The 21,208-nt window shown below is 41.4% G+C and overlaps 1 protein-coding gene across 1 annotated transcript in view; it reads right to left on the bottom strand.

Annotated features, from left to right (window-relative positions):
* The window catches only part of LOC134284301 (calcium/manganese antiporter SLC30A10-like), a 365,099-nt gene that overhangs the window by 55,381 nt on the left and 288,510 nt on the right, over nucleotides 1-21,208 (bottom strand). Inside the window, exon 2 of the mRNA XM_062843100.1 lies at nucleotides 1,112-1,714. Within this exon, the coding sequence (XP_062699084.1) occupies nucleotides 1,112-1,300 (189 nt within the window). The 5' untranslated portion in view covers nucleotides 1,301-1,714. The remainder of the gene's footprint in view (nucleotides 1-1,111; nucleotides 1,715-21,208) is intronic.

Raw genomic sequence — 21,208 nt, 5'->3', positions numbered from 1 at the left:
TTCTAAAAATAACACATTTTTGCTGGAGTATGACTGTTGTCGATAGGTTCAATGGTTGCTTATTAAATATTTATATGTGTGATTATTAGGGTGGCCCACGAAAAGCAAAAAAAAATGAAAAATGCCAAGTCTTACCTCCTTAATCAGTTGTTTTGGACTCTTAGAAGCAACGTTCGAAATTCGATAAAGCCGAAGGGGGCGCTCAACAAGCTTGATGTTTGTATGGGAAATCTTGGCTAAATGTATGCAGAAATCTTGAGTTTTCGAATTATGCTGCTAGGTGGCGCTGTAAAAGTTCAATATTCAAACCCTTTGGTACTTTTATAGATGACTAGACTATATACCCTAGGCAAAGAGAGACAAAGTATTGAGATTTCATTATTGATATTATTCCTTTACATGTACTGGACAAATATCAATAATGTTTCACCTCACTTTACCTAGGGTATAACTTTTTTCACAGACGTTGGATCACTTTGCGGTCTTCGACAAAGTTGTTTGGCATATAGTCACCTACAAAAGTACCAAAAGGCTTGAATATTTAACGCTTACAACGCCATCTAGCGTCAAAATTCGAAAACGAGATTTCTGCATACATTTGGCCAAGATTTCCCATACAAATTTCAAGCTGGCTGAGCGCCCCCTTAGGCTTTATAGATTTCGCTAAAATTTTTGAACGTAGCTTCTGGGAGTCCAAAACAATCGATTAAGGAGGTAAGACTTGGCATTTTTTTTTTTTAATTTTTTGATTTTCATTTAAGTGTGGGCCACCTTAGTGGTAATCTTGGAACTCAGAATTAAAAAAAAAAAATGATAACTTTAATTTTAAAAATAGTTTTTAAGATAAAGGACAAGATCCAGAAAACAAGCGATTACGGTACCGATTGATTCCGTTTTTTTGTTTTCATGGGTGCTCACTTCTAACAAAAAATACAAAAATAAGAAACAAAACAAACAGTGCTTCATTCCTTTGTTTTACGTAGGATGAAAATGGGAGCCACATGCTTAAGAAGGGAACCAATACCCTACTACAAGTCTAAACGGTTCACAAAATGCGTAGAACATTTGAATCCCAAATCTCTTCCCACCTGAATAATGCAAGCAAACTCACCTTGATCGTCAGGATACATCCGGTCAGGGCAATGATGTTGCACAGCATGTGATAGGAATCCACGAGCAGCACCAGTGCGTGCGAGATGTGGCTCAGGAACAGCTGCACCAAGAAGTACAAAATCGACAGCACCAGCACAATGTACAACTGCACCGGTTGCATCCGATAGATCCATTCTTTCATTGCCATCTTTTCACGGCAGCCGGTTTATCGTTGGTGCCACACCGATATGATCACTTGAAACGATTATCTTCTATTCTCACCAAATTCTTCCGCAGTTGTCGACACTTTTTGGGAATGACTTCCTTCTCGAAACTTATGCGATCATCTTCGTCACATTCACTTTAAATTTCTAGACTCAACACTTTAGAGCGATCGCATTCACTACGGTTGTTAGATCACCATGTATAAACATTCGGCGCGGCGTAGATTTCTATTACACCATAATCAATATTCACACGGTATGACGATGTTGTATGTTGAAGACGACGAGTTGTTCCTGCGGTTCATCACCATCAACGACGCGACACACTACTCTTGTTCAACCGCACGCGGCGAGCTCCGATCGGTGAATAAATTTAGTTATACGCCGCATCTGGAAATCTGTATGGAACGAGACGGAGACGGAGCATAGGAAGAGAGATTAGAAATATTAAGATAACCACAACGACATGATAGGATTGGTTGGAAGTTGAAGCCCCTAAATTACGTGGGTGATTACGACTAAACGATGTGTATTATCAAATTACTGTACAATTATTCGCAAGTGGTAGGGAAGCCAATTTTAAGGTTTCACATTTACATTTATTATCAAAACTGTATAACTCCAGCAATGAACTTGTTCACTTTTCATGCATATAATAACATAGGTAGGGAAGTGGAACCATCTCCGCAGGGCTCCTATTTTGGGCACTTTTCTGCTAGAACTCGGCCAATTTTGAACCAATTGACACAATTTTTGGAACGCGGTGAGATACGCGTGGTATCTAGCCGTGAATAAAATTTCAAGTCAATTGATGAAAAGCACATAATATCATCGTAACCTATCGTAACTGTACACGAAATGTGGAAGTGCTTATAACTAGAACACAAGTTGAGAAGCAGGCTCTCCCCAAGTTGATATGTTACGTCAAAAAGACCCAAAAATGCTGCAGTTCAAGGTCTTTCCAAGCAAAACATTAATTCTCAAATAGGTAAGCACATACTACCTACACCTTGTTTCTGTGCTAGATTTGCCACAATGTGGAAAGCGAAATATAGTGAGTGATAAGATAAGACGTTAAGGAGACTCCTACCTACAACCCTACAATCTAGTGCAGGGCCTGCGAGCTCTCTGAAGCTTATCTATCTCTCGGTGGTTCAGTCAGAGTGGTAAATAATGGGACTGTGATGACGCGTTGTTGAACATGCTGATTGGGGGCGTCGTAAATTTAGCTGTCCGATTGCTGCTGAACATTGCTCATTGTTTCAGAATTTTGGCACTATCTGGGCAGAATTTGAGTTTTTCAGCTATTATCTTTTCCAGTTTAATTCTAGTAAACTAAGTAATTCAATTTGACCCAGACAGGCACGCTGAACATACACTACGTCATCGTGGTGCGAAAAACTTTACATCTTAGAAGAGTTAATGATAGGTTTTAATTTGCAACACGTTCTTCCATATGTGTCGTTTTACCTTTTTTTGCGCCGATGCATCCATTTCGTAAAAACAGAATTGAGTGTATAACCAAAACAGAAACTTCAATTGCTGTGAATGCTAGATTTTCAACATGGATGACCCCAGCCGATCTGATGATGTCCATTGAACATTCAGAAGATCTACTGGACATGATAGATTACAAATCGTAGTTTTGCATAATTAAAGAAGTTACCGTTACACCCGTAGACTTCAGGTTCTGAACTCAAGAACAGTTTGGATGACCTAGGATATCCCAACTGTTCTCATACTGTCTTTTGAACTTCCAGAAGACTTACTGGACATGATGGATTACAAATCGTAGCTTTGTATAACAAAAAAAGTTACCGTTACACACGTAGACTTTAAGATCTTAGCTTAAGGACAAGGTATTTGGAGTACATAGCTAAAAAATTCTAGAGCACCGTTTTTTTGAACCGTTGAACAGATTTGGATGAAAATGCATCACGCTAATTGTTCAGTGGTTGTCAACAGCGTGATGCATTTTAATCCAAATCCGTTCAACGGTTCTAAAAAACGGTGCTCTAGAAATTTTAAGCTATGTACTCCAAATACCTTGTCCTTAAGAACAGTTTGGATGACCTAGGATATCCCGACTGATTTGATACTGTCCATTGAATTTTCAGAAGATTTACTGGACATGATGGAATACAAATCGTGGCTTTGTATAATGAAAGAAGTTACCGTTACACTCGTAGACTTCAGGGCCTGAACTCAGGAACAGATAACCTAGGATATCCTAACTATTGTGACACAGAATTCAGAAGGCTTACTGGACATGATAGATTATCAATCGTAGTTTTGTATAATGAAAGAAGTTACCGTTACACGTGTAGACTAAACTCAAGAACAGTTTGGATGACTTAGGATATCCAGAAAAAAAAATTCAGCATCATATTCTACCCTTTCTATGCTATCTAGCAACAACACCACAGAAATACGTAGAAAAAACTCTATAATGACGCTTGGAAAAAATCTGGCTTCAAAGTGTTAAAAAAAACCCTAATTAATCCATCTAGCGGCGATGGTGCCTTTCTCGTGCCTTTGAGAAACCATCTCAACCAAACTTAAGAAACACGTTAATGAATATTGCAGTTTTATCCATTTAACAAAAATCTTGTTCATGGTATAAGCAATCATGTCGGTTAACTGGCTTCTGTTTTCGTTGAAATTTTTTAACATTATCATAGGCACCTAAAATTTATCCATATGAAACGACACGCGGAATGATGAAACTTTTTTCGACGTCATCGTTTGGAACAGTAAAATATTCAGCTAGCAAGATCCAATTCAATTACTTTCTCAGTGAACTAGCTGAGGTACGTTACGTCTTATAAGCTGATCGAAGCATTGGTCATTGCTTGTTTAGATTACTCTCATGGTGTGTTTGGTCAGTAATTGAAATGTATGTGTTTTTTTTGTCTGTTCGACCTGCAACTGTTTAGGTATTTTATACAGTCCACATTTGTTCACTAGACTTTAGCAAAAAATACAAAAAGGCAGCTGTTTGTCAAATTCGAGCAATATGGGCATATTTGATTCGTAATATTAATGTGGACCGCTATCATGAATTTTGGTCTAACATCTTGGATTTTCTTATCGTAACTTTTGAACTTTTCAAACATATTGTTAAACATTTTACAACATCTCGCGTTTTCAATACTTCTAGTGTTGCAAATCGCGCTTTGAGTATACATTTTAAAGAAGAGTACATTTTAAATAAGAGTATGATTATGGTCTGTCACACAAAACAATGATAAAATCGGAACATTACTGTGTACCCATATTACATGGTATTAGAGCCTAAAATTCCTCAAAAGTCAAAACAGCCACCATTTTGGATATTTTGGCAACCATCTGGGACACTCTGGTCACCATTTTCGAACTCTATACGTTTTCCCCATACCAAATTATCTCTATTGCATGATTTTAGAACCTGATACTCCTTGAGTTTTAGAGCCTAAAACTCCTCCGCATCTTGAATTTTGGGCCGCCTTCTTGGATATTTTGGTCGCCATGCCAAATATACCCATATTGCATGGTCTTAATCTCTAATCTAATCTAATCTCACACTAACGCAGCCATTACTTGAATGCATCCTGGAAAATGAAGACTTTTCAAGTCTATCATTTTTCTTGTCTAACGGCCAGGCTAACTGCGCAGAATGTACCGCAGAGAAGATTTCAAGGTATAGTAAGATTTGAAAACATTCCACACCTTGAAATCGAGGGGAAAGATGGAAGCGTGGACCTCCCGTACCAAACCCTTCCACATAACGATATAGATATTCAAACATGTTCGCATGTAGGTATTGATATGGTGGTGTTAGCGTGGGACACGAAAAGACATTTTACTCCTGTACACTTTTTGAGTTTCATTTTGGCCCCATATCAACTGTGCAAAATTTCAGCTCGATCGGAGAAACTATATTTTAGCGCCAGCCGTTTTAAGTTTTCATACGATTTACTATGGGGAAAATCACTTTTTCAAAGAAAAATCGCCACAAGTTGCCCCTTAACCCCTAAAAATATATCGATGAATGATTTCTGTTAGAAATTTTACGAGGAACAAAACCTCTGAAGACCGCAAAGCGATCTAAGGCATGTGGAAAAAGTTATTGACTGAAAACCGAATGGCATGCCAACGCTGTTTAACATGTAAGGAATAACAATAAATAATAAAATCTCGTCATTTTATCGATCGGGTAAGGCTTAATAACTTTTCCCACGAATGTCGCATCGCTTTGCGGTCTTCGGAGGTCTGATTCCTCGTGAAGTTATCTACAGAAATCATTCAACGACTTATTTTTAGGGATCAATGGGTGACCTCAAGCGATTTTTCTTTGAAGAAGTAAATTTTCCCCATAGTAAATCGTATGAAAAACTAAGAATGGCGGGCGCTAAAATATAGTTTCTTCGATCGATCTGAAACTTTGCACAGTTGATTTGGGACCAAAATGGAACTCAAAAAGTATACAGGAGTTGGAGTTTTTCCATTTTTATATTTTCCCATATAAACCGTGTACCAGGCTAATACATACACTACCCGTCATAAGTACGGACTCACAAAAAGTATTGCAACAATATTGCATCACCCTGACTCACCTCGATATCTCTCAAACCAGAACACCTACAAAAGTTTCAGAAAAGTTGTTGCTTTTGGTCTTCTGAATAACTTTCCTGAAGACAGCATCTTTGTAAGTCTTCAGGTTTTGAAGATATCGAGGTGAGTCAGGGTGATGCAATATTGTTGCAATACTTTTTGTGAGTCCGTACTTATGACGGGTAGTGTACGATGATTTGCTAAAAAATATTGAATAGTGCGCTAGGAATTGTGGTAAGATTCACTGAACAGAGAATAAAGGATTATGTAATAAATACTGAATAAGGCATAAGTGATACGCTCGTTACAGTTACTATTTTTAAAACATGGTATTATATTACAATAAAATTACCTGAATCCCCCTGAAACAAAAGGTCTATTGGCAGTTGAAAACAAACATAAATTAAAACATAAGCATTACAAAAATACATCAAATTTTAATCTGGTATGCTTCCACTTTAGGCAGTAAAATAAATAGCAAGATTAAAATTTGATGCAACGTGGTAGATCTTACACCGTAACGCATCGTTCTAAGGTGATCTACCCACGTTACGGGACTGAAATATACCCATATTGCATGGTCTTAGAACCAAACATACCTGAGGTCAGCTTCCATCTCGAATTATTGGTCACCATATTCTATTTCGAGCCGCCATCTTCTAGTCACCATTTTTGAACTTCGGACATCTTCCTCTGACCAAATATACCAAAATTGTATGGTTTTACATTCGTTATATCAACCGCTATCTTGATTTTTGTTGTCGTCATCTAGGATATTCTGGTGGACTCCATACATTTTTCCATACCAAATATACCCACATTGCATGGTTTTTAAGCTCCATAAAATAGCTGCCATTTCGGATTGTAGGTCGCCATCTTTGGTTTTGAACTGTCATCTTGCATATTCTGGTCACCATTTTTGGATTCTGGAATATGCCTAATATACCCATATAGCAAGGCCTAAGAGCCTAAAACTCCTTAAAACAACCTCCGTCTTGGAGTTTAGGCCGCCATCTTGAATATTCTGGTTCCCATTTTGGACTGCGGACGTCTTCTCCATACCCATTTTGCATGGTTTTAGAGCCTTAAACTCTTTAAAACAGCCACCTTTTTTAGTTGTGATGTATCGCATCACAGTATTTGCATTTGGTCCAGTTTTATGTATGACCATTTTCCGGTTCGATTCGAGCTATAATCCGTAGAATCGGCCAAAAGTGAGGGAACTTTTTTGCGCACAGACATACATACATACACAGTGTTTATCAAAAAAATATTTAAACCGTACTTTTTGCCTTTCTCGTACACCAAAGTGTAGTTAAAGGCCGTAGGCCTACTCAAAAACGAATTTTCGTTAGAACGCTCGGAGAGTCGAGTCACATATACCAATCGAATAAAGAGATAAAAAAAAATATACCAATCGACTCAGTTCGACGAATAGAGATGATGTCCGTATGTGTGTGTATTACACACATGTGTGTGTCACATCGGCCATGATGTGACTACGTTTCACTTATCGAATGAAATTTGATAACTGTAACAAAAAAAAAGAAAACAAAGTTATTGTGAGTGCAACAACCTTTATCGCTTATTTACAAAACTGGATAATTAATTGCCATCAAAAGCTCATCCGTATTATTAATTCTTCCTACCCGTACGTAAAACGACACGAAAGAAACCTCGGTTTGCATGCAATGTTTCGAAATCACGTTTCGTTGATTCGATTCCTGGAAAACGTGCATCATAACAAATGCAGTTTGCTTGTTCTTTCGTGCGACTGCTAGGTACCTACCTCCTGCTGAAAAACTAATTTATTAACCGAGACCGTAACCAATGCCAAGAATTTATGATTGCAAACGAAAACCATAAATTGGAAGAATGTTGAATTTTAGCTTGTACATATACATAACATGAAACTTTAAAGCATGGCACACATTTTCCGGAATTTAGGAGAACGTACTGTCTTAACTGCCAAAATATTCAAAAAAGTAAACTTCCGTTCTATAGCAATGATGGGAAGCCGCAGGCATCTTTATTCGTTTCAATTTACAACCGGTTGACCTTCGTTAAACCACACGATTCGGGTCGTTCTAGTGAAGCATTTCTCAAGCTGAGGAACGCGTTTCATACTGCTATACCACATATGAGCACACCGTTGAAATATAATCACGGGTTCGGAACCATAATCCTTACGGTTACATCAAAAGTCATAAGTTTGTTTGTCGGATTCTGTTAGTGTATTTCGACATCAATTTCAGTTTTAGGATTCACTTTTATAGTGTATTAGGAAGGTGTTTAGATGAAAGGCCGAATGTAAATTTCTGGACTTTAAATCAACTGAAAAATTGACTGTTATTTCCTTGATCAGTAGGTATATAATTGAAATTAGTCGAAACCTCCAAAACATTGAAATTTATCTGTCTATATAATTCAATTATTAAATCAAGACAAACATGTCTAAACGTCTGCAAAAGAGAGGCTCTCTTGGTTCCGATTCTCTTTAAATTATTACGATGTTACAGTACATATTTTGACAATTTGTGATGCATAGATCGGAAAAGGGTTGCTTTATCTACCTTCTAACACAAGAAGTGATCATAAATTCGAACAACCACGTTATAATCGAAAGAGAGAAGACTTAAAGAGAGCCTCTCATCTGCAGATAGGACCTACTGAAATGTTTGTCGTCAAATCATCGATGAAGTTTTTATTTTATACTGTGATATTGCTGTAATAGTTTGAGAACGTCTGTATCCAAGTGTAGTACTCCAGACGAATACAAAATGATAACAACAAAACGGTTTCCTTGAATGGTCGAAGAAAGAGAATTAACGAAGATGGTACGTTACTTAATTTGTTCTAATAATAGCACAACTATTGTACGAACGGGAGATCATTCCAAGGTTGTTGCTATTATGATCATTCATTGAGCATGGCGGTGCGGTGTTGGTACCGTGGCAGAGTGACAAACTTGTACTTAGTCGAGGTTTCAATTGAAGATGAGTTGTTTTACGCGTAGAATTATTGATCAATCGTTGTAGGTAAAGAGCTCGTTCTAGATAAACTCGTTTTCGGGGCTTTATTTTTACGCACGAATTGGACTTACAGGGGATAGATAAAATGGTCGGGACAGGCAAAATTTTCCCTTCTCAAAAAATATTCAAATAGCTGTAACTTTTCGAAAAGTGCATCTAATATTCTCAATTTTTTACTGTGGATCAACTAGTTGTGTATCAGTGGACAAAATTTGAAAAAGATCGGGCTATTCTGCACGAAGTTATAAAGATTCTAAGAAAAGATATATTTATCCGATAGCCAACTTTGAGCTGTTATATCTCCGGATTCATGAACCGAATGCAATGAAATTTTGACCATTTACGACTTATATAATGAGCTCTGAAAAACGTTTGACTCAACTTGAAATTATTCACAAGAGAAAAAGTTATAGCGATTTCATTTATTTTATGATTTTTTAGTAAATTGGTCTATTTTTAATATGCATTCCATTACTTTTTCAATGAATTGCCGGCTATGTTGTTGCTTCCTTTCGAAACATATTTATATTCAAGACAATTAGAGGGAAAATAAATGAACTATAATTAGCATCTTGAATTTTGAAACGATGTTGGAATTTAAGAAAATTTGGCGTTTTATTAGAAAAATAATCTAATCGTCATAATTTCCTTCCGTGTTAAGAATTTTAAGTTAAGTCAAAAGTTTTTCAACGCTCACTATATAAGTTATAAATGGTCAAAATTTCATTGCATTCAGTTCGTTGAATGGTCAAAATTTCATTGCATTCAGTTCGTTGAATCCGGAGATATAACAGCTCAAAGTTGGCTATTGGATAAATATACCTTTTTCTAGAATATTTTTAACTTTGTGCAGAATAGCCCGATCTTTCCAAATTTTGTCCACTGATACACAACTAGTTGATCCATTAACAGTAAAAATTTGAGAATATTTGATGCACTTTTCGAAAAGTTACAGCTATTTGAATATTTTTTGAGAAGGGAAAATTTTGCCTGTCCCGATCATTTTGTCTATCCCCTGTATTAAATGGTGACAAACATATCTAAAGGTCCAATCTGCAAAAAAGAGGCGCTCTTTGTTCCGATTCTTTTTAAATTATTAGGATGTCACTGTGGACATTTTGACAATTTTAGATGTTTAGATGTTCCTTCCGACGCAAAAAGTAAATCAAAATTTTTAAATATAAGCACGTTATAAACGAAAGAGAGGAGATCTAAAGAGAGCCTCTCATCTGCACTTAGGACCTATAAAAATGTTTGGCTAAAAATATGGGATTAAGGAATTGTTTGGGGCACATTCTAATCAGTATAGGGTATTGGTTCCCTTATTAAGCATGTGGCTCCCATTTTCATCCTACGAAAAACAAAGAATTGAAGCGCTGTTTGTTTGTTTCTTATTTTTGTATTTTTTGTTAGAAGTGAGCACGCATGAAACCAAAAAGAACGGAATCATTCGGTGCCTCAATCGCTTGTTTTCGAATAGGATGAACATGGGAGCGTGAGATCACTGATGGCACTCGTACCCTATTATTGATGTGTTACATATGTTTTAGTACGAATTCAATTAAAAAAAAAACAATTACTATAAATTTTCCATTTAGGAGAATCAATTTAGGTAAATTTGTATAGGTACCTCTCAAAAGGTAACATTATCTACATGTAATTGAAATGCATTTAGAGAAACTAGTCGACTTAAGGTGAGGTTTTAGAAGAATTTTACAGAAAAAAGGCGAAGGGAGTTTTGGGTTTCCCATATAACATGGGAAATTTATGCGTAGGACGGCAGTTAAAGGGTATTGGAAACGAGATAAACTCTAATGAAGCCCCTTTAACTCTCTGAAACGCTTTGAAATTTCTTTGAAACCCTCTGGAAACCCCCTAGAACCCCTGCAACACACAGGCAATTTTCTTATACCCCCAGAAACTTTACTGAAGCCCCATGAAACCAACCAAGATTCCTCGAAATGTCTTGAAGCGCTTTAAATTTCCTCTGAAACCCCTATAAGAACTTCTATCAAACACTCCTGAAGCCTCGAAACTGTCCATAATCTCCTGAGACCATCATTAGTTTTTTTAAGTCTTTTGAAGCCGCAACCCCCCCTGAAACGCTATGAAAAGCCTTTAAATCTTTCTGAAGTCAAAATTCCTAGTCACTCAAAGAAGTCAAAAGTCACTCCTTTTGAAAGCCCTTGAAGCCCACTAAACCTTCCTGAAACGCCTTAAAGCGTCGACGAAATACCTTCCAAATTCCTGAAAGCCCCCATAAAGTCTCCGTAAATTCTTCTAAAACCCCGCTACATTACCTCTAAATTTCCTAGCTATTCTCCATCTTTAAACCTTGAAATCTAGTTACGTAAACTGATTCCATTTTAAGTAATGTTGCCTTTTGTTGAAAACGCTGTTTGTACACCTCGACCAATTACCTGTTTAGTTTAGTGTACTCTTCGTCAAATAACGATAACTTGCTTCTTAAATTGATCAAATTTTACGGAAATTTGAAATCCTAAGCAATTCTTCTATGCTTCAAAGATCTTGATCTTTTGTCCACGTGAGCGATTTCAAACAATCGAACTTACACTTTTCACAGCACCTATTCTACTATATCAAACTGGTTTGTTTTTGTCGAAGACGGCTAATAACAAGACAGCCAGCTCCCACCCTGTTGCAGGCGACATGGTTGAAACGCCCTCAACGATTCACAGGAACATTGAAACATGAGTGTGTGCGTGTACATGCAAATACGTACACGGAAATGGTAGCATCGCATGCACACTCATTCATGATGTTGTTCCCTGAAGTCGTTCGTGGCGCTAGTGTGCTTGTAGCTCCCAAGGTATATGGAGCAAGAGGGTAGATGTCTGTCTTGTTATTAGCCGTCTTCGTTTTTGTGCTACTTTCATTTTTCTACCCTGTCCTTGGTAGAATGATGAGTACGATGATGTTGATGTGTAGCTATTGTTCCTTTTTCAGTCCGATTGGGGGTCGCCCTTATGAGTTGCCGTTCGCCGATATCCAAGTTTCCAGGTCCGTTAGAGCTACATATATGCTCGGAAGAGGGTCGGGTCGCAGCCACTCTCGGGGGGAACAGCAGCTAATGCAAAATTGCAAGTGCCGGGACTGGGATCGAACCCATAACCATCTGCTGATGAGGCGAATGTATGACCACTGCGCCACGGGCCCCGGAAATTCATCCAGTTTATCAAGCAAATTCTTATTTTTTCGTACAAGGGTAGTTTGCTAGTTCTAAATATTTCGTGACAAATTATAATAGGATCACAGAAAACAGACATCCAGGCCAGAACCAATTTCATTCAGAAAGTTGTGTAAAGATTTGAATCTTCGCTTGAGTAAGGTTGCAAACCAATACATGATGAAAACACGAACGCTGCCAAACACCATATTGTCACAGTCAGTGCACTGCGAACCTGGCATTACCCTTTAAAGTGCAAAAAGTACCCATTTTTTGCAGATGTATGGAGCTGTCAAAAAACAGAGTAATTTACAATTTTGCAAAAAGAGTAAATTTTGCCCTTTTTGATGAATGAAGCTCTTACCCACTCCTGGGTGAAAATCCTCTTGAACTTTTTCCTCCAATCGTCAGAAAAGTTTGGTGCGCACCGCAAGTTGTTTCGGAGAGCAATTTTCAAAATTGAAAATCATCATTCGAGTCACGTTATGGAGGAATTAAAAACGAAATTGGACGGCGACATCTTCCTGAAACTGCGAGGTACTTGAAAAAGGATTTCTATGCGATTAAAATTCTGAAATATGTATGTATCAGAGTTTGTATATATTTCATTATTTGCCTTCCTATTTCCCCATTAAAGGTTTGCCATGTCATGTAAAGCAGTTCCATAACATGAATACCAGTGCCAGAGTCCCTGTTCCGTTTAGATGCCGAATTTGCCGGATGCGGATTATAAAAATCAAACATTCTGTTACTGTATTTTTTAAACCAAATGTAAAACTATTGTTCTAAAGTGAATACATAAAAATATAAACGAATAAAAGGTTAATTGAAATTGATTAATTCTTTTTTTCATATTATGACAAAAATCGCGAAAATCTCATTCACATCGGATCCCACTAGACCCCTTATAAAGGGTATTGTTTACCCATTTTTTTCAACTCATAAGAACCACAAGAAAGGGTAAAATTTATACATCGGTTTGACGTACAAGCCCTCTACTCTTGAAAGAGTAAAAACCGCTTACTCTTTTTATGAGTTCACCTAGCTACTCTCAAAGAGGGTACTTTTTCACCCTTTAAAGAGTACTTTGGTTTCTCAGTGTGGTGTATTAAAACATTTCAAGTGGTGAAATAAATTAGTATGAGAAATCAACCGATTGCAGCGCCACGGTATTGCCACTTGTGTTGCCGATTTCAAATGACCGTTAAATTCCTTACACAGTTTCAGAACTGGACTTGGATGTCTGTTCTCTGTGGTAATTCCTTTACAAAATAGTTTAACAAGACCTTTTTCTGCTTCTTGTTAAGTTTATGTACAAATTAGCACATGTATCTGTATAATGTGTTTTCACAAGTCGAAAAAGCACATCTGTTTCATCATACTTCGACTCAGAATACAGGATGAAAAACACGTGTTTTTTTTACTGAACATCAGCTGAACTAATGTGTTGTTCAGTTGCTAACCATATTGTTCTGTGCTAATTCACCACTGCTGAATAGGAGTCGCAGTGGAATCATTATTAAACCACGGGAAGTTTATGTTTTGATTTCAGCACTGCAATTTATCACTTCTAGGATGGCGCAGATAGGAAGGCATGCAGCTGGCAACTGACGGGTGTCCAGTTCTAATCTTGATTTAGGTAAATTTATATGTAGTTATTATTTCATAATAGTTGTTCATAGCGTGAGTGTCAACCATAACCTCTCGTGGAAATTGAAAAAAAAATGAATTTAATTTTATTTAATCATTTTTGCTAAAGCTGAATAATAGCTTTACTATATATATATATATATATATATATATATATATATATATATATATATTATTTTTTTGTCTGTATTAACGAGATTTTTAACCCTAGGCTAGTTCATCTCGGGACCCACGTTTTACTTCCCTTTCCGAAAGAAGAACCCACATTTTGTGAGTGTCGGAGTTCGAGGTAAGCGAAATTGAGCAACCCCTCGGTCATCGGCTACCAATCGCCTACTACCAATCTCCAAATTTTGTTGGCTATATATCAGCGCGGGAATGTGCCTGCGATTTTGATAATTATTATATAAAACAATAGGTTGGCCTTTTGCTGCACACTGCAGTGCCCATTTGATTTAGTTCTTTAGAAAACTGCTACCCGGGCAGGTCGCGTCGAATACGATTTCTGTTTTTTTTTTGTATTTCTTTTGTAGTAATTTAAGCTATTAGATTAATAAAACGTTTAGTGTAGTGCAGTGTTTCTCTAAACCGCGAGTTTTACTGTGCTACGCCGAAAAGACCGCGAGAAACGGTGCAGATTTCACCAAGCTGGTTGGCATCGAATCCACCCCCGCAATTGTCCCGGATAGCACTGCGTTTGGCACATTTTGGGAGGCCAAAACCCAGGGAACCAGTCCAGCTATCGAACAAGTGGTCCTTCGAACCGGATGGTTGAAGGAAACCCATCCGGTAGGACACCAAAGGTCTACGGTTCGCCAACGCAGTCACCCAAATCCCATTCAATTGCGAGCTAAGGGGCGCCATCTTATTTGAAGGCGTCGGTTCCAGTTGGCAGAATTTTGTTCAATACAAGGCATATCACTTGCCTTTAATAGGTGAGTGAATTTCCAACAAAATTACTGTCCATCTCTCGGTACTGCTCGTGGTCTTTTTATTGGATTAGGTGGAACGATTAATTATCGTATTTCGACGACGACGACGACGACGGCTATACGTGCACCCACCGCCCGGTATCAAATAGCAGTTTTCCTACCCAAGGTCCGTTTGTGGAAACGGAGCATTTTCCCACCCACCGGCACGGCACGCCCTGGCTGGTGATCGCTGGCTCGCACATCAGGTCGGAAGTGATTGGCTGTCAACTTACCAGTATTTGCTGAGCATCCTAACCTCATCGAAGATCATCCATCCGCTGATTTAGCCGCTACTGCAGTAGCACCCCATCGCCACTGATCATCGTTGCTGATTGTTCGTGGAGCATCTTTAAAGAAATAATCAAGGCTCGATTTAAGAGCTAACAGGGTCATCATGTCGAAACGGAAAATACCACTGCGGACACTACAGGCGCGACTCCGAGGACTACAAACGACGTTCACGAACTTGTACACGTTCATGGAGAAATACACGGCCAACACGAAGCCTTTGGAAGTCTCCGTGCGACTGAACAAGCTGGATTGCCTGTGGGATCAGATGAACGAGGTCATCGACAACATCGTAGCGCACGACGATTCACCCGACGATCCCGAAGCCTACGTGAAAGATCGGCTTGATTTCGAAAACCACTGAAAACTTTCCTATTGGAAAAGAACGAGCCGGCACAAAACACTCCGTCTACTTCTACCCCTAATACCTCCTTCGGTTCTACCCCTCACGTACGATTACCGCAGATCTCGCTTCCCAAGTTTGGCGGTAAATTACATGAATGGCTCACGTTTCGCGACCTTTACACCTCGCTTATCCACTGGCAGGCGGACCTCCCTGCCGTAGAAAAATTCCATTACCTTCGAAGCCAATTAGAAGGGGAAGCATTAGCCGTGATCGATTCTCTCCCTCTTACCGCAGCAAACTATAATGTGGCATGGGATCTCCTCACACAACGGTTCACCAATTCCAAGGTTCTGCGGAAACGTCAGGTACAGGCCCTCTTCGAGCTGCCTACGGTTAAGAAGGAAACTGCATCCGAGTTACAGTCTCTCCTGGATGCCTTCGAGAAGACTGTAAGATCCCTCGATCAAGTCGTCGCCAACAAGGCGGACTACAAGGATCTGATGTTGGTGCATGTATTGACATCTCGGTTGGACAGCACCACCCGGAGAAGCTGGGAGGAACATTCGTCCGAACAACAAACGGACACCCTAAAGGACCTCACGGATTTTCTCCAACGTCGGTTAAGGATTCTGGAAGCTCTCCCTGGCAAGGCGCCGGAACAGAAGGTGGAACTCGGACATACCAAACTGCCGAAAAAGGTTTCGGCGGTAAAATCCTGCAACGCTACGTTCCAATCATCATCACCGAGCAAATGCATCGTCTGCCCAGAGACACATTTGCTGTACCAATGCCCTCAGTTTCTGAAAATGGCTGTTTCGGATCGGGATGGAGTACTTCGGAGCAATTCGCTCTGCCGAAATTGCTTTCGGCGGGGTCACCAAGCAAAGGATTGTTCGTCTAAGTTTTCCTGTCGGCACTGTAGAGCGAGACATCACTCACTCGTGTGTTTTAAGGGGAAGGTAGCCGAAGTTAAGACGAATGAGAGACCCGAGTCAACCACTACTACATCGGAATCAAGCTCAGAACCAACTACTTCAAAGGTCGTTAACCTGGCAACGACCGGAGCGAAGGTTTGCAACACAGCCACAGCGTCAACAACGGGTGTCGTTCTACACACTGCAGTCGTGGTACTGGAAGACGACAAGGGCAACAAGGTGCATGCTAGGGCGCTACTGGATAGTGCAGCCGAATGCAATCTGATTAGCAGACGGCTACGGAAAATGCTGGTTGTCAAGGAGGAAGCCAGTACGGTAGAGGTTATTGGTATCCAAGGGGTGGCATCCAAGGTCCAAGGAAGGGTTACAGTCCTGGTACAATCACGGGTCACAAACTACAACCAACCGATGGAAATCTACGTTCTTCCAAAAATTGCAGCACAGGTGTCTACCGCGGTGGTCGATACCAGCATGTGGGACATACCCAAGGGGATCCAATTGGCGGATCCGGATTTCCTCAAAGGAGAACGAATCGATCTTCTGCTAGGGGCGGAATCATTTTTCGAGTTCTTCGTTTCTGGTCGCCGCATTCGGTTGGGTGACAATCTACCATCGTTGGTCGACTCCGTCTTCGGATGGGTGGTAACAGGCAGATATTCGGTCAGCGGTCCAATCCAATCTGTCCTGTGTGATTTTGCGGTCTCCAGTCGGCTCGACGAAATTCTCGAACGGTTTTGGAAATGCGAAGAAGTTGGATCGGAGAATAACCATTCTCCCGAGGAAGCCAGGTGCGAAGCCCATTTTGCGGAGACGGTGCGGCGAAATGTGTCTGGTCGATATGTGGTGTCATTGCCCAAGAATGAGGAGGTTTTAGTCAAGCTGGGCAGTTCCAAAACGATCGCGGAAAGGAGGTTTTTCCAGTTGGAGCGGCGATTGACTAGAGATGAGAAGCTACGGGAGGAATACTGCGCCTTCATGGCCGAATACGAGACTCTGGGACATATGCGATTGGTTGGAGACACCGAAACGGAAGAAGGTCGGTGCTACCTCCCACATCATCCAGTTGTGAAGGAGGATAGCACAACCACAAAGGTGAGGGTTGTATTTGACGCTTCGGCTCAAACAGCGTCAGGATTTTCCCTCAACGACGGGTTGCTCGCAGGTCCTGTGCTTCAGGACGATTTGCGGTCGATAATACTGCGAAGCCGGACTCGTCAGATCATCCTAGTGGCCGACATAGAAAAAATGTTTCGGCAGATAGAGGTCTGCCCGGAGGATTGCCGTCTTCAATCGATTTTGTGGAGGTCGAGCCCAGACAAACCGCTAGCTACATATGAACTGTCCACCGTAACCTACGGCACCAAGCCTGCTCCTTTTCTTGCCACCAGAGCCCTGGTGCAACTCGCCACGGATGAAGCGGAAGAACTCCCGCTGGCGGCCAAGGCCGTCAAGGAAGATTTTTATATGGACGACGCCATTACCGGTGCGGATGACCCGATTGTTGCCAAGGAGTTGAGGATCCAGCTGCAGGAACTACTACGAAGAGGAGGATTCGTCCTGCGGAAATTCGCTTCCAACTGCGAATCAGTCTTGGAAGACCTACCAGCTGAAAATCGGGCGATTCAGACGACGGATGGAATTCATTTGGACCCAGATTCAACGATCAAGACGTTGGGCTTGGTTTGGATGCCCAATACCGACACTTTCCGGTTCAAATTTCGAATCTCCCCGATAACAGAGGATGCCGTATTCACCAAGAGGAAGGTTTTGTCAGAAATTGCCACTCTTTTCGATCCCTTAGGACTCGTCGGCGCGGTTATCACAAAGGCAAAAATCGTCATGCAACTACTGTGGCGCCTGCAGGATGAAAACAATCACCAGTTGGCATGGGATGCCAAGCTCCCTCCGAAGGTAGCAGAAGAATGGGTCCGGTTCTATCATCAACTTTCTGTATTGAACGAGCTTCGCATTAAGAGACTGGTCACCATACCGAATCCAATCAACATCCAACTACACCTGTTCTCAGACGCTTCTGAAAAGGCTTTCGGCGTCTGCGCCTACCTACGGAGCGAAGATGCAGAAGGAAGGATTAAGGTTGCTCTACTATCGTCGAGATCGAGAGTTGCACCCTTGAAGGCTCAATCAATCCCTAGGCTTGAGCCCTACGGTGCTCTACTAGCATCGGAACTATACACCAAAATCAAGGCTTCGATCCGCTTCACTGGAGAATGTTTCTTCTGGGTGGACTCTACGACCGTTTTGCGGTGGCTACACGCCCCACCCCTAACATGGGCTACATTTGTGGCAAATCGCGTATCGAAGGTGCAAGCATCCACGGAAAATTGTCATTGGCGACACGTGCCCGGAGAACAGAATCCGGCAGACCAAATTTCACGGGGAATCTGGCCGGAGGAAATTATCGACAACCAGCTTTGGTGGGAAGGACCCGCCTGGCTTCGGACTAGCTTGGAAAATTGGCTATCACTGCAAGCTTTCACTTCGGAAGGACACGAGGAAGAACGGAGGCGAGCAGCGTGCATGATTACTGCATCAGAAACTTCAAATTTCTTCGCGGAGTATCTGGCACGGTTCTCCAGCTTCACCACCCTAATCAGGACAACGGCCTATCTGCTACGCTATCTGCATAATCTTCGTTCAAAAAAGGGACTGCGACGGTCGGTTGGTTTCCTAACTACGGAGGAATTGCAGCTGGCGGAAAACTTCATCGTTCTCCACGTCCAACGAGACTCCTTTCATCGCGAGGTCAGTGCACTCAATAAAGGGGAATTTGTTCCACGATCATCACGTCTACGTTGGTATCATCCGTTCGTGGCAGATAATGGATTGCTACGAGTTGGGGGAAGAATAGGACAAGCGAAGGAGCCCGAGTACACAATCCATCCAATCAAGGTTGCGACCATTCATTTGCAAAGATTTACATTCATTTGCTATTATCTCAGTTCAGAAGCATGCTATAGAAAAACTATGTATGGATGAATTTAACCTTGTAGTTTTATCTGAAACTTTGCCGAATAACATTTGGGTTGCAAACGTATACCAAAGTCGTGAGCGACCTGTGAAGGCAACTCTCCACGCGGTGAATGTAAATTACATTCACGCTGTGGAGAGTTGCCTTCACAGGTCGCTCACGACTTTGGTATACGTGTGCGACCCCAATGTTATTCGGCAAAGTTTCAGATAAAACTACAAGGTTAAATTCATCCATACATTGTTTTTCGATAGCATGCGTCAGAACTGAGATAATAACAAATGAATGTAAATCTTTGCAAATGAATGGTCGCAACCTTGCATCCAATAGTACTACCTGCTCGTCATTTGTTCACCAAGCTGTTGATGCGCTATTACCACCATCGTTTATTGCACGCTGGACCACAGTTGATGCTGAGTACTGTTCGACTTCGGTATTGGTGCCTCGGTGGACGAAATTTGGCGAGGGAAGTCTACCATCAGTGTGTGCGATGTTACCGCACGAAACCAAAAGCAATTCGGCAGTTCATGGCGGAGCTGCCCACCCCCCGTGTTTCCCCAACGCGGCCGTTCGCAACAACAGGTGTGGACTACTTCGGCCCGGTGTACGTCCGGACGGGATATCGGCAGCGAGCGGTAAAGGCATACGTGTCAGTCTTTGTGTGCTTTTCGACCAAAGCGGTTCATTTAGAACTGGTTACCGATTTGTCGACTACGCGATTTATCCAGGCACTACGGAGGTTTGTGTCACGCCGCGGGAGGTGTGCCAGCCTCTATTCGGATAACGGCACCAATTTTGTTGGCGCCAAAAACCAGATGATGGAGTTGATTAACCGGCTGAAGTCCAAGGATCATCACGACGCCATAGCGAAGGAATGTGCCGAAGACGGAATGGCATGGCACTTCATTCCCCCCGGCGGGCCCCACTTCGGCGGTCTGTGGGGAGCCGCGGTGCGATCGGCGAAGGTGCACCTGTTACGTGTGTTGGGAGATACGGTGGTGTCCTACGAAGACATGACAACGCTTCTCACCCAGGTGGAGTGCTGCCTGAACTCCAGGCCCTTAACCCAGCTGTCCGATGACCCAGAGGATCTGCAGCCATTGACCCCTGGCCATTTTCTGGTAGGTTCGGCCTTGCAAGCCCTACCAGACGAGGATTACTTGCAGACGTCGGTCGGCAAACTTCAGGATTTCGCAGCCATTCAACGAAGACTCCAGGATTTCTGGAAGAGGTGGAGAACTGAATACCTGGTACAACTTCAAGCTCGCACCAAGTGGTGGCAACCACCTGTCGACGTCACTGTGGGCAGTTTGGTTGTTATACGAGAAGACAACGTTCCACCAACCCGGTGGAAATTGGGTCGGATCATCGACACTCATCCAGGTCCAGATGGTGTAGTCAGGGTCGTTTCATTACGGACGGCCAACGGAACCAGTACACGCCCAGTTTCCAGAATATGTGTTCTACTCGTACCGATCTCCACGGAGGCGGGACCAGCTGAAGATAACTGAAACCCCTGACGTTTCAGGGAGGCGAGGATGTCGGAGTTCGAGGTAAGCGAAATTGAGCAACCCCTCGGTCATCGGCTACCAATCGCCTACTACCAATCTCCAAATTTTGTTGGCTATATATCAGCGCGGGAATGTGCCTGCGATTTTGATAATTATTATATAAAACAATAGGTTGGCCTTTTGCTGCACACTGCAGTGCCCATTTGATTTAGTTCTTTAGAAAACTGCTACCCGGGCAGGTCGCGTCGAATACGATTTCTGTTTTTTTTTTTGTATTTCTTTTGTAGTAATTTAAGCTATTAGATTAATAAAACGTTTAGTGTAGTGCAGTGTTTCTCTAAACCGCGAGTTTTACTGTGCTACGCCGAAAAGACCGCGAGAAACGGTGCA

This window comes from Aedes albopictus, chromosome 3 (genome assembly GCF_035046485.1).
Source record: "Aedes albopictus strain Foshan chromosome 3, AalbF5, whole genome shotgun sequence".
Taxonomy (NCBI): Eukaryota; Metazoa; Arthropoda; class Insecta; order Diptera; family Culicidae; genus Aedes; species Aedes albopictus.
The sequence above is the reverse complement of the archived record's forward strand: the minus strand, read 5'-3'. Positions and strand labels throughout refer to the sequence as shown.